Genomic DNA, 12,775 nt, shown 5'->3' on the forward strand with positions numbered 1-12,775 from the left:
TTTCTGAAGGATGAGCACAAATAACCACGCCATTGAAATTTGAAACTGAAAGTTCCGTGGAATAATAGTCCTTAATAAATTATTGTTCACAACACAAAGGCAATAATCTACATCTACATCCATACTCCGCAAGACACCTGACGGTGTGTGGCAGAGGGTACTCTGAGTACCTCTTCGGTTCTCCCTTCTATTCCAGTCTCGTATTGTTCGTGGAAAGAAGGATTGTCAGTATGCTTCTGTGTGGGCTCTAATCTCTCTGATTTTATCCTCATAGTCTCTTCGCGAGATATACATAGGAGGGAGCAATATACTGCTTGACTCTTCGGTGATGGTATGTTCTCGAAACTTTAACAAAAGCCCATACCGAGCTACTGAGCGTCTCTCCTGCAGAGTCTTCCACTGGATTTTATCTATCATCTCTGTAATGCTTTCGAGATTACTAAATGATCCTGTAACGAAGTGCGCTGCTCTCCATTGGATCTTCTCTATCTCTTCTATCAACCGTATCTGGTACGGATCCCACACTGCTGAGCAGTATTCAAGCAGTGGGCGAACAAGCGTACTGTAACCTAATTCCTTTGTTTTCGGATTGCATTTCATTAGGATTCTTCCAATGAATCTCAGTCTGGCATCTGCTTTGCTGACAATCAACTTTATATGATCATTCCATTTTAAATCACTCCTAATGCGTACTCCCAGATAATTTGTGGAATTAACTGCTTCCAGTTGCTGACCTGCTATTTTGTAGCTAAATGATAAGGCATCTATCTTTCTATGTATTTGCAGCACATTACACTTGCCTACATTGAGATTGAACTGCCATTCCCTGCACCATGCGTCAATTTGCTGCAGATCCTCCTGCATTTCGGTACAATTTTCCATTGTTACAACCTCTCAATACACCACAGCATCATCTGCAAAAAGCCTCAGTGAACTTCCGATGTCATCCACAAGGTCATTTATGTATATTGTGAATAGCAACGGTCCTATGACACTCCCCTGCGGCACACCTGAAATCACTCTTATTTCGGAAGACTTCTCTCCATTGAGAATGACATGCTGCATTCTGTTATCTAGGAACTCTTCAATCCAATCACACAATTGGTCTGATAGTCCATATGCTCTTACTTTGTTCATTAAACGACTGTGGGGAACTGTATCGAACGCCTTGCTGAAGTCAAGAAACACGGCATCTACCTGTGAACCCATGTCTATGGCCCTCTGAGTCTCGTGGACGAATAGCGCGAGCTGGGTTTCACACGACCGTCTTTTTCGAAACCCATGCTGATTGCTACAGAGTAGATTTCTAGTCTCCACAAAAGTCATTATACTCGAACATAACTCGTGTTCCAAAATTCTACAACCGATCGACATTAGAGATATAGGTCACTAGTTCTGCACATCTGTTCGACAGCCGTTCTTGAAAACGGGGATGACCTGTGCCCTTTTCCAATCCTTTGGAACGCTACACTCTTCTAGAGACCTACGGTACACCGCTGCAAGAAGGGGGGCAAGTTCCTTCGCGTACTCTGTGCAAAATCGAACTGGTATCCCATCAGGTCCAGTGGCCTTTCCTCTTTTGAGCGATTTTAATTGTTTCTTTATCCCTCTGTCATCTATTTCGATATCTACCATTTTGTCATCTGTGCGACAATCTAGAGAAGGAACTACAGAGCAGTCTTCCTCTGTGAAACAGTTTTGGAAAAAAACATTTAGTATTTCGGCTTTTAGTCTGTCATCCTCCGTTTCAGTACCATTTTGGTCACAGAGTGTCTGGACATTTTGTTTTGATTCACCTACTGCTTTGACATAAGACCAAAGTTTCTTAGGATTTTCTGCCAAGTGAGTACATAGAACTTTACTTTCGAATTCATTGAACGCTTCTCGCATAGCCCTCCTCACACTACATTTTGCTTCGTGTAATTTTTGTTTGTCTGCAAGGTTTTGGCTAAGTTTATGTTTGCTGTGAAGTTCCCTTTGATTCCGCAGCAGTTTTCTAACTCGGTTGTTGTACTACGGTGGCTCTTTTCCATCTCTTACAATCTTGCTTGGCACATACTCATCTAACACATATTGTACGATGGTTTTGAACTTTGTCCACTGATCCTCAACACTATCTGTACTTGAGACAAAACTTTTGTGTTGAGCCGTCAGGTACTCTGTAATCTGCTTTTTGTCACATTTGCTAAACAGAAAAATCTTCCTACCTTTTTTAATATTTCTATTTACGGCTGAAATCATCGATGCAGTAACCGCTTTATGATCGCTGATTCCCTGTCATGCGTTAACTATTTCAAATAGTTCGGGTCTGTTTGTCACCAGAAGGTCTAATATGTTATCGCCACGAGTCGGTTCTCTGTTTAACTGCTCAAGGTAGTTTTCAGATAAAGCACTTAAAAAAATTTCACTGGATTCTTTGTCCCTGCCACCCTTTATGAACGTTTGAGTCTCCCAGTCTATATCTGGCAAGTTAAAATCTCCACCCAGAACTATAACATGGTGGGGAAATCTACTCAAAATATTTTCCAAATTATCCTTCAGGTGCTGAGCCACAACAGCTGCTGAGCCAGGGGGCCTATAGAGACATCCAATTACCATGTCTGAGCCTGCTTTAATTGTGACCTTCACCCAAATTATTTCACATTTCGGATCTCCGTCAATTTCCTTCGATACTATTGCACTTCTTATCGCTATAAACACACCTCCCCCTTCACTGTCCAGCCTGTCTCTGTGGTATACATTCCAATCTGAGTTTAGGATTTCATTACTGTTTACATCTGGTTTAAGCCAACTTTCTGTTCCTAGTACTATATGGACGTTGTGACCATTCATTAATGAGAGCAGTTCTGGGACCTTTCTGTAGACGCTCCTGCAGTTTACTATTAGCACATTAATATTGTTATTTCCTGTTGCATTTAGCCTACTCCTACCTTGCCGCGTCTCAGGAGGCGTCTTGTCGGGCCTAGGGAGGGAATTCTCTAACCTAAAAAACCCCATGTGCACTCCACACGTACTCCGCTACCCTTGTAGCCGCTTCCGGCGTGTAGTGCACACCTGACCTATTCAGGGGGACCCTACATTTCTCCACCTGATAGCGGAGGTCGAGAAATTTGCACCCCAGATCTCCGCAGAATTGCCTGAGCCTCTGGTTTAAGCCTTCCACTCGGCTCCAAACCAGAGGACCGCGATACTACAAATAGTTAGCTCTGATTCCACCCTGCGAGCGAGGCTTTCCACCTTCACCAATCCCGCCAACCGCCTGTATGAACTGAGGGTGACCTCTGAACCCAGGCGGCAGGAGTCATTGGTGCCGACATGAGCAACAATTTGCAGTCGGGTGCACCCAGTGCTCTCTATCGCCGCCGGCAGGGCCTCCTCCACATCTCGGATGAGACCCCCCGGCAAGCAGACAGGGTGAACACTGGCCTTCTTCCCTGACCTTTCCGCTATTTCCCTAAGGGGCTCCATCACCCGCCTAACGTTGGAGCTCCCAATAACTAATAAACCCATCCCCCCGTGTGCCTGCTCGGACCTTGCTGAAGGAGTGGCCACATGTCCACTCACAGGCAGAGCGGGCAATGCCACACGGCCAGCCTCCACATTTACCCTCCTTCTCCCGCGCCACGAACGCCGCTGAACCCGCCAGTCCCCTTGGGGAGAGGGTGGCCCAACCGCACCCGGCACCCGCGAAGATGTCTCGACAGCAGGGACAGTGGGTGAAACATGTAACACATGGGGTGTACCATGCAACGCACCAGACTCCCCACTGCCGCTACACTCCTAGGCAGCAGCCTGAAGATGGCTGACCGCGGCCATCAACACATTCAGCTGTTTGCGAACAGTGGCCAGCTCCTCCTGCGTCCATACACAGCAGTCACACATCCTACCCATCCTAAGAAATCAATTTACTGTAGAGAGTTAATCAACTTTTAACTAGACTGCTAATTCACTAAAGGCGGCTGATTGTTGACTAAACTGTGGTTGCTAGCCACTTCTTGTAGAAAACAATGAAAATAGCACTACCTGTCTCTGGACTGTATTGAAAACAAACACGAGCACTACTGGCACTATGGTTGACTAAAGGGACTCTGATTGTATTCAAAACAAACACGAAATCTATGGAACACTATTACTAGCACTCGACAATTAAAGCTTCCTAAAAGCAAAAACACATGGAAGAAGAAGTGACAAGTAAGAAAAATACAGTTAATACTTAAATTAAGGTATTGAACTGAAACTTATTATATGTGGGCATTAACCTTTGTATGCTTTCACTCACGTTAAGACCATTGTGAAACTATAAATCGTTATGCACAAAATATTAACAATTTCTTTATCATCATCTATAGTCCACAAGCCAGCTTATGATGTTTGGCAGCTGACATCACTCTGGACGGTTACTCTTAGGTGATTTGTGCTTGGTACTGTTTCCACTGTCTGCCTCTGTAGCTGAGTAGTCAGTGTGGCTGACTGCTATGCAGGAGATCTCAATTCCATTCCTGATAGTGCTATGGATTTTTCCTTGTTGGAAGAACTGGAATGGGGTGCAGTCAGACTTGTGAGGTCAATTGAGGAGCTACTTAAGAATAATAGCAGTTCCAAAGTCAAGAAACCCCACAATGACCAAAAGGGTCATGTGTTGGCTTCATGTCCCTCCATACTCCATCCAGTGACATCACTGGCAGGGGAAGACATCGCAGTCAGTCACACATGATCCACCCACCTTATGCCAGGATGAGGAACTTTGTCATACCTTACCTTACCTTACTATTTACACCAACTTACTGCCAATAGCATAATAAAGAATAATGGAACCCTTCACCTATTTCTCACAATACATTACATAGATGAATGAAATTTAATGACCACTTTAATTAGATAATTCAACTAAATTATCTACAATAACAATGTTTGTTTAATGAATCTGCCCACAGTTTAATCACTGCAGTGTAAGTAAATTTGCAGTGCATTAATCATCTATTAAATATCTAATATTTTACTGTAAATTTTTTTTATTCATAGAGTACATTGTCTATTCAAGGAATGGTTTAAAAGTAGAATCCCCAGAAAATGCTACCAAGTCCTTATCGTCTTCTTCTATGTTCTCCAGCTAAGTGGTTCTTCCTGTACACTACCCATGAAATGCACGTGCCTTCGTTGTCATCCTGTATATTGACAATGCTTCTCCTTGTTGTATACTCTTACTTAGAGATAATATTTCCTCAAGGCATAGAAGTTTCACTCAAATATCTTAAAGGAGTTTCACAATATTTCATGGCTAGCTATGAAGTGGTATCCTTAAGATACCAAACTTTGAATGTTGTGTACATACGGTTACAAGAACACCCAAATACTGCCAGGCATTTTTCTATACATCCATATTGAACCAGTGTGGCAAGTGGCTCTGAGATGAGCAATTTGGTTCGTTGTTGTTGATAGTATGTCTCTACTGCTGTATTTCCAACAGTTTATGGTATACAAGATGGCGCCAAGGAAACAGTGTAGTGACACAATGCTCATTTCAAAAAGTCAAAAGTTTAACAGTTCATTGTGTAAGAAGTGCAAAATATGTGTTATCAACAGCATCTTGTGTGTGTAAACTGCAATTTCTGGCTACATGAAAAATGTGCGGAAGTGACACCAAAAGTCATAAAGGACGACTGTCCTTGAACATGCCGTGACTGTTTACACAGAGAAACAGCAGAATTATGAAGTGCAGCGAATTCAAAAGATGAAATTATAAAACTACTGCAGAGCAACATAGAAACACTTAATAAAGAAGTTATTGGCAGGATACTTAGAAAATGTAACAGACCTACTAAGGAGACTGCCTACACTATGCTTGTCCGTCCTCTTTTAGAATACTGCTGTGCGGTGTGGGATCCTTACCAGATAGAACTGATGGAGCACATCGAAAAAGTTCAAAGAAAGGCAGCACGTTTTGTATTATCGCGAAATATGGGAAAGACTGTCACAGAAATGATACAGGATTTGTGCTGGAAATCATTAAAAGAAAGGCATTTTTCGTTGCATCAGAATCTTCTCACGAAATTCCAATTACCAACTTTCTCCTTCGAATGCGAAAATATTTTGTTGACACTGACCTACATAGGGAGCAACGATCACCATGATAAAATAAGGGAAATCAAAGCTCACACAGAAAGATATAGGTGTTCATTCTTTCTGTGCACTATACGAGATTGGAATAATAGAGAATGTGAAGGTGGTTCGATGAACTCTCTGCCAGGCACTTGAATGTGATTTGCAGAGTATCCATGTAGATGTAGATGTAGATGTAGATGAAGTGTCAGCTCTAAAGGAAATAAATACCAATCTAGTAACCGAATCAAAGTCGTGTGTCTGCAAAAAACAAGAACCAAACCCGTGTGATTGTGACAATAAACAAATAGTAGGCTGTGTATCTGACGAGAAGATGACAAATGAAGCACTAGCCAGGAAATCAGTCTTGAAATACAAATGGAAGACAGTAAACTATAGTAAAAAGAAAAACAAGGTTGATACTGAAGTGGAAAAAACATGTGATGAAAACATACGACCAAAAAAATATCTGATAATAGGCGACTCGCTGTTAAAAAATATAGTAGTACCAGAATGCGAAATTGATGTTCATCCTGGAATTAGAACTCACCAACTTAGTAAACATATGACAAGCATTTCGACAGCAAAACAGGGTGTGGGAACCAATGCAACGGAAGCCAGACAAGATCACAAAGGCATTTTCATCCATGTTGGGACAAATTCTGTTTGAAATAGCAGTGAATAAGAACATACCAACGAAGCCAGAAACCTGATTTTTTCAGCAAAAGTGTTTATCCATCCTTGAAAATAATAATTAGTGGCATTGTAAATAAGAGGTCAGAGTACATTTTCAAAATAAACAGTGGTGTGAGAGAACAGTGCAACAGACTTGGAGCAATATTCATTGATCCTAATAAATTTTTATATGATAAATGTCTAGGGAGGGATGGTTTCCACTTGAACAGACTAGGCTCTGCAGCTTTAAGTAAAATGTATATGAATGTCTGCAAAATCATAAACGAGGGTAACTAATATATCCTGATGGGAGTAGTAAACTATTTAAACAGAAAAATGTCCACATTTCTGCACCTAAGACGTCACAAAGTTGTGAAAAGGCAGTTTTTCGGGAGGAAGGTCCTGAAGAAACAAAAAACAAAATGGGTGTTACATCAGAACATTCAGTACCTAAGCAAAAAGTGCATACAATTACAGCAAGCACTAAGTGAGGAAAATGCAGATGTAGTCATTCTTACAGAACATGGATTGCCTAATACTTTAATTACAATGACTAAATTTGACAACTATACTCTGAGTAGTAATTTCTGTTGAACAGAACATAAAAGTGGGGGAGTTGCCATATATTGTGAAGACCATCTACATGTCACAAAACTGGATTTTATCACAGAACTTAGAGTGGAAATGGCATTTGAAATTTCAACAACAAAGCTACTGGTAAATAAAGTGCCCCTGATTGTTATAGGTCTGTACAGATCTCCTAGTGATCAATTTCTTACAAAACATGGAAAAAATTATAGAAATTGTATGTAATAAGTATAAGAACATAGGTATTGTTATAACTGGTGATTTTAATACAGATTCCTTAAAGTATTATGAAAAAGTAAATGATATTCTGTGTAGCCATAATCTGTCAGACAGAGTTAATGGGCTAATAAGACTAACTAAAGACTCCTCTAGCTGTACAGATCACTTTACACCAAACTAGATAACTGCAGAGTTGACATAATAAACCTTCACCTCTCTGATCATCTTTGCCAAACAATGGAAATACTGAATATGTACGATTCACAAAGTACATATGAGAAGATGGAAATAAGATGTATAAATGAAAAATGTTTAGAGAAGTTGGTGTCCGCACTGCAGTCTGAAACATGGAATGACATATATTGTGCAGAAAATGTTGCAGACAAATAGAGTAACTTTTACAACACTTTCCTTGCCAATTTCAATGTAACATGCCCAGTTACTTTCAAAAAGAAATATTCTCAAAACCGAATAAGATTTCCTTCATAAGTAAAACATCTGAAGGAGAAAATGTTTATTACTTGGATAATATATAAAAAGTTTCCAGGTACATCAACTAGAGACAACAACAAAACATGTCAAAAAGCCTATAAAAAAGCACTGAATATATACACAAAGCAAATTATACAGCAAAAAATTGCTACCTCAGATAACATAAGCAAATCAGTATGGAACTGTGTAAATGAGAGAATCAGCAGAAAACCAAAGCCTAGTGTCAACAATATCCAACTAACGACTGATAATGTAAATATTTCAGATCCATATATGATCAGCAAGATTTTTATACCAACCTTATAAATTCAGGTAACATGGGTGTGAACTTTGACACTGATAACAACATAACTCCTTACCAGGTACAAAAATCAGTGCTAATGTATGAAACAGATACAACTGAAGTAGAGAGAATCATAAATAAAATTCAAAACAAATTTTCTATGGGATGGGATGAAATCTCCTCCGTTATAATAAAACGATGCAAACATTCACTCATACCTTTCTGGTCCACCTTTTCAATGAAAGTTTCAATAAAAGTGTGTTTCCATCTGAATTAAAATATACAATAGTCAAGCCATTGCACAAAAAAGGTAGTATTGACAAAGTTGAAAACTACTGACCCATTAGCTTCATTCCAATCCTAAGAAAAGTATTAGAAAAGATTATTTTACTACTGTCAGAAAACTTTCCAGTCAAAGAAAAAGTGCTATGAGAAACCGAACATGGTTTTAGGAAAGGCTATTCAACATCATCTGCCATATGTGATGTAGTACATACGATACTTATGAAATTAGATGAAAAAGAAAAGGTGGCATGTTTGTTCCTAGATTTATCATGTGCCTTTGACAAAGTATCTCATGAGCTGCTACTTGAGAAACTGGAAACTTATGGTATCACATGAATAGCCAAAAGTTTCATACAGTTGTACCTAAAAGACAGATATCAGGTCACAGAAGCCACACACAAAGTGGGCAACATTATTAAGAAGTACAGTTCCAGTCCAGCTATAGTAAGGTATGGTGTGCCCCAAAGGTCAGTTTTGGGTCCTTTATTGTTCATACTATATGTTAATGATCTGCCCACAGAACACAACAGCAAGATACTTAACTATGCGGATGACACAACCGTTGTTAACTGGGGAACCAATGAGAATGATTTGGCCCAAAATTGTTCTGGTTTCTTATTTGGACTGAACAAACAATCACTTAAACTTAAACATCAATAAAACAAATCTAATGGAACTTCAAATACACCACAAACAAGATAAAATGAAATGGAGTGTTGTGTCTGATGATGGTTCAGAGATAAAATTGAAAGATCTTCCTTGGTGTAATGTTAGACCAGCATCTCTCTTGGGTGCATCATATCGATTTCTTATGCCAAAAACTAAGCAAACAAATTTATGCAATGTGGACAATGTCACAATTTCTTAAATATGAGCAAATGAGTATAATCTACTAGGCTTTAGTGTATCCATAACTCACATATGGAATTGAAGTACGGGGATGTGCTGCTGCCTAGCATGTAAACAGGGTATTCATCCTTAAAAAAAGGCAGTTAGGATCATATGTAAGCTTAGATATAATGAGTCCTGCAAAACAATTTTCAAAATTAAGAAACTACTAACACTCCCATCACTATATATTTATAGAACTGTTCAGCTGATACTAAAATACAAGCAGTACAATCATCTAAACAGGGAAGTGCACATGTATAATACTAGGAGGGATGATGATTATCACCTGGAAAGAAATGATACAAACAGTGCATACAAGAGCCCCTATTACATGGGGATCAAATTTTATAACAAACTTCCAAAAAAATTAAAAAGCTTAAGTGGAAGCTGCTTTGAAATTGCCTTGAAGGAGTTCCTCAGCAATAAGTGTTTTTATAGTATTAAGGAATTCCTCTCAGAGGAGTAGAACACTTTAATTTGTATAAGTAAGGTTTTGGAGACAATGCTGTAGGTTGGACATAGACCTGCAACTGGTAACAAGCGTCTGAGGAATTGGTGAACATCAACTGACAATGATTATTCCATTTGGCATCACACCAGAAGGTGTTCAGAAAGTGATTGATCTGAATCTGCAAGATCATCCAATATCTCAAGCAACACCTTGGGAGTAAGTTATGGACTTATAAACATAGTCTGTCAGAAGAACTGTATACAAGAAGTTTATGTCTTGACTGTGTCAAGATAACCAGAAGCACCATCATGTGGAAATCTGTAGGGAACTTAAACAACTGCATCATAATGATCCAAACTTTCTTTTGATGGTTGTCCCTGTAACCCTGAAACCAAACAACAATTGTTGTAGTTCGAGAATCCTTCTTCACCTAGGTTAAAAAAAGCTTGACAAGTCAAGAGCAATATGAAGTTCTTGTTGATCTGTTTCATTTTTATATATATTTGGATTATTCAGAAAGAGTTCTTTTCTCCTGGTCAGGCAATCAGTTAAGTGTTGTACTGTGATGTTCTAAGATGTTTCAGGAATTAGATAAGGAGAAAATGTCCTGAGAAGTGGTGTATAAATGACTGGGTACTCTACCATGAAAATGCATGACAACATACAGAAGGAAATTTTGACTAAGAACAAGAAGGTAGTTGTTCTGCATCAGCTGTGTTCAACAGGTGTAGCTATGTGTCAGTGGCACAGCTAGGGGGTGTGTGGGGAGCGATCCGCACCGGGTACCAGCTCCAGTAGGGTAACAGAACTTGCAACATTGTGTGGCATGAGGCCCAAAAATATTTTTTAAATGTCTTATGGTTTGGATAGAACAATGAGCTGAGGACAAATATAAGACAATGCTGCTACAGTACCTGGAATGTGTTTAGGAGTTCAACCAAGAATTTGTGAATTTAAACCTAAGGTACTGCCTGTACCACTCTATTGATCTGTGCAGAAAGTGAGTTGACAAGTTTCTATGAAAACTGATATGCACTGCGAAACCATGTGACTTATATCAGGTTATTTTGCTGCATTTTGCCTCTGCGGTCTGATTAAAACCTCAGAAACAGAACTTACAACGATTGTAAAATGTTTAGTTCACAATTATAGTGATATTTTTGAAGATGGAATCGTAGTAGTAATTCCACAGCTAAGAATATTTTCGCAAGCTGCCAAATTTCCAAAGTGAGGGTGGGGTGACAAGTTCAAACTCCATGCTGGGTGCCAAACTACCTACTTTGCCACTGTTGCATGTGAGATATGAGTTCTTCCTTTCCCAAAGATGAAATAAAGTTGAAGGGGAAAAAATTTGATACAATGAAGGAATTACAAGTGGAACTGCAGAGGATACTAAAAATCCTATTTTAGAAGCAGCAGAAATGTTGGGATGGGGCTGATGCAGAATAAGATCTAGGCGAGACATAATAATTTTAGTTAAAATACTTTTGGAACTTTTGAATACCACTTCGTATATACTTAATGCAACATACTGTGGCCTGTCTTCAAGAGAGACCCTGCGGGCCTGCCCCACAACGAGATCCAGTTCTTTGTGCAGTTTCTGCTGCACGTCTGGGTGGAGAACTAGGTACATCACAGCAAATGCCAACGTGTTGGACACTGATTCCGCACCAGCACCAAAGAGATCGAATACAGTGGCTACAAGTCCATCCTCTGAAAGAAAAAGAGAGAAGAAATAACTTTGGCACAATGTGCATTGGATTGCTGTCGCATCTATTAAAAATACCACAATTTTGACTGGTACTCATATGAATAGCATTAGAGCAAGAGAGAGAATTACAGCCAAGAATAGTTTTCAGCTTAAAAGTGTGCGCAATACTGTTTAGCATGTTTGTATGGTAAAAATGATAATGGCTTTACAGGCATGAAGTTTAGTGCTTTTCACACAAGATTCACTAACCTGTGAATGTAGGGTCCTTGGATGCATCCATCTCCCGCAGGTAAACGTCAATGAAATCTCGTGGATTGTCCACATCTAGAGTCTCCCTGTGCTGGTGCACTGCTTCCTGTTCACATACAAGACATCAGTTAAGTTGTAATGATAAGATAAAGTACATAGTTATTTTCTCTCTTTATGATGTTTAACCCTCGAATAGTTGCACGGGTGACATATGTCAGCCAGGGATTTCCTATTTGTTGTGTTGTTGCCCATACGAGTTGTCCACATATATGCATTTGTATAGCTTCAGAAAAGTGGGGGAGGGGGGGTGCAGTCCCCTTTAAAGGTCAATATTTCATGATCTTTGTTTGAATATGTTATGGAGTATAAAAATAAGTTTATCCACATTGTGTGTTCTGACTGACAATTTTCAACCACATCACTATTGGTGTTGCCATTTCCATTTCTATTCTGACAAATAATTTATTTATTATTCAGTGTTTAATGTCTATATTATTGGGTTTATACTTCATATTGTATAATATGCTTCACACAATACCCTTGTTGTTGTACTGTCACAAGAAGAATAAAGCTGTCGTAATTTCTACGATGCACCATGACGAATTTATTGACAGTGATACAGGGGACATGAAAAAGCCTGAGATTGTACCATTTTACAACATGATAAAAGTTGGTGTGGATTTTGCTGACAAGCTGTCTCAAAAAATAAATAAATAAATAAAATAAATAAATAAATAAATGATGAGGCTCAAAATACAAGGCACTGGGCTATGATAGTGTTCTACAAGCCACTAAACTTAGCTGCAATAAATGCAATTTGTATTTATAAATT

At 39.2% G+C, this 12,775-nt stretch overlaps 1 protein-coding gene across 1 annotated transcript in view; it reads right to left on the reverse strand.

The window, feature by feature from the left end:
- Positions 1–12,775, reverse strand: part of LOC126262605 (methyl farnesoate epoxidase-like) — a 159,900-nt gene that overhangs the window by 9,700 nt on the left and 137,425 nt on the right. The window contains exons 6-7 of the mRNA XM_049959356.1: positions 11,944–12,049; positions 11,516–11,696 (exon numbers count right to left, since the gene is read on the reverse strand). Of these exons, the coding sequence (XP_049815313.1) occupies positions 11,516–11,696; positions 11,944–12,049 (287 nt within the window). The remainder of the gene's footprint in view (positions 1–11,515; positions 11,697–11,943; positions 12,050–12,775) is intronic.

This window comes from Schistocerca nitens, chromosome 6 (assembly GCF_023898315.1).
Source record: "Schistocerca nitens isolate TAMUIC-IGC-003100 chromosome 6, iqSchNite1.1, whole genome shotgun sequence".
NCBI classification, from domain to species: domain Eukaryota; kingdom Metazoa; phylum Arthropoda; class Insecta; order Orthoptera; family Acrididae; genus Schistocerca; species Schistocerca nitens.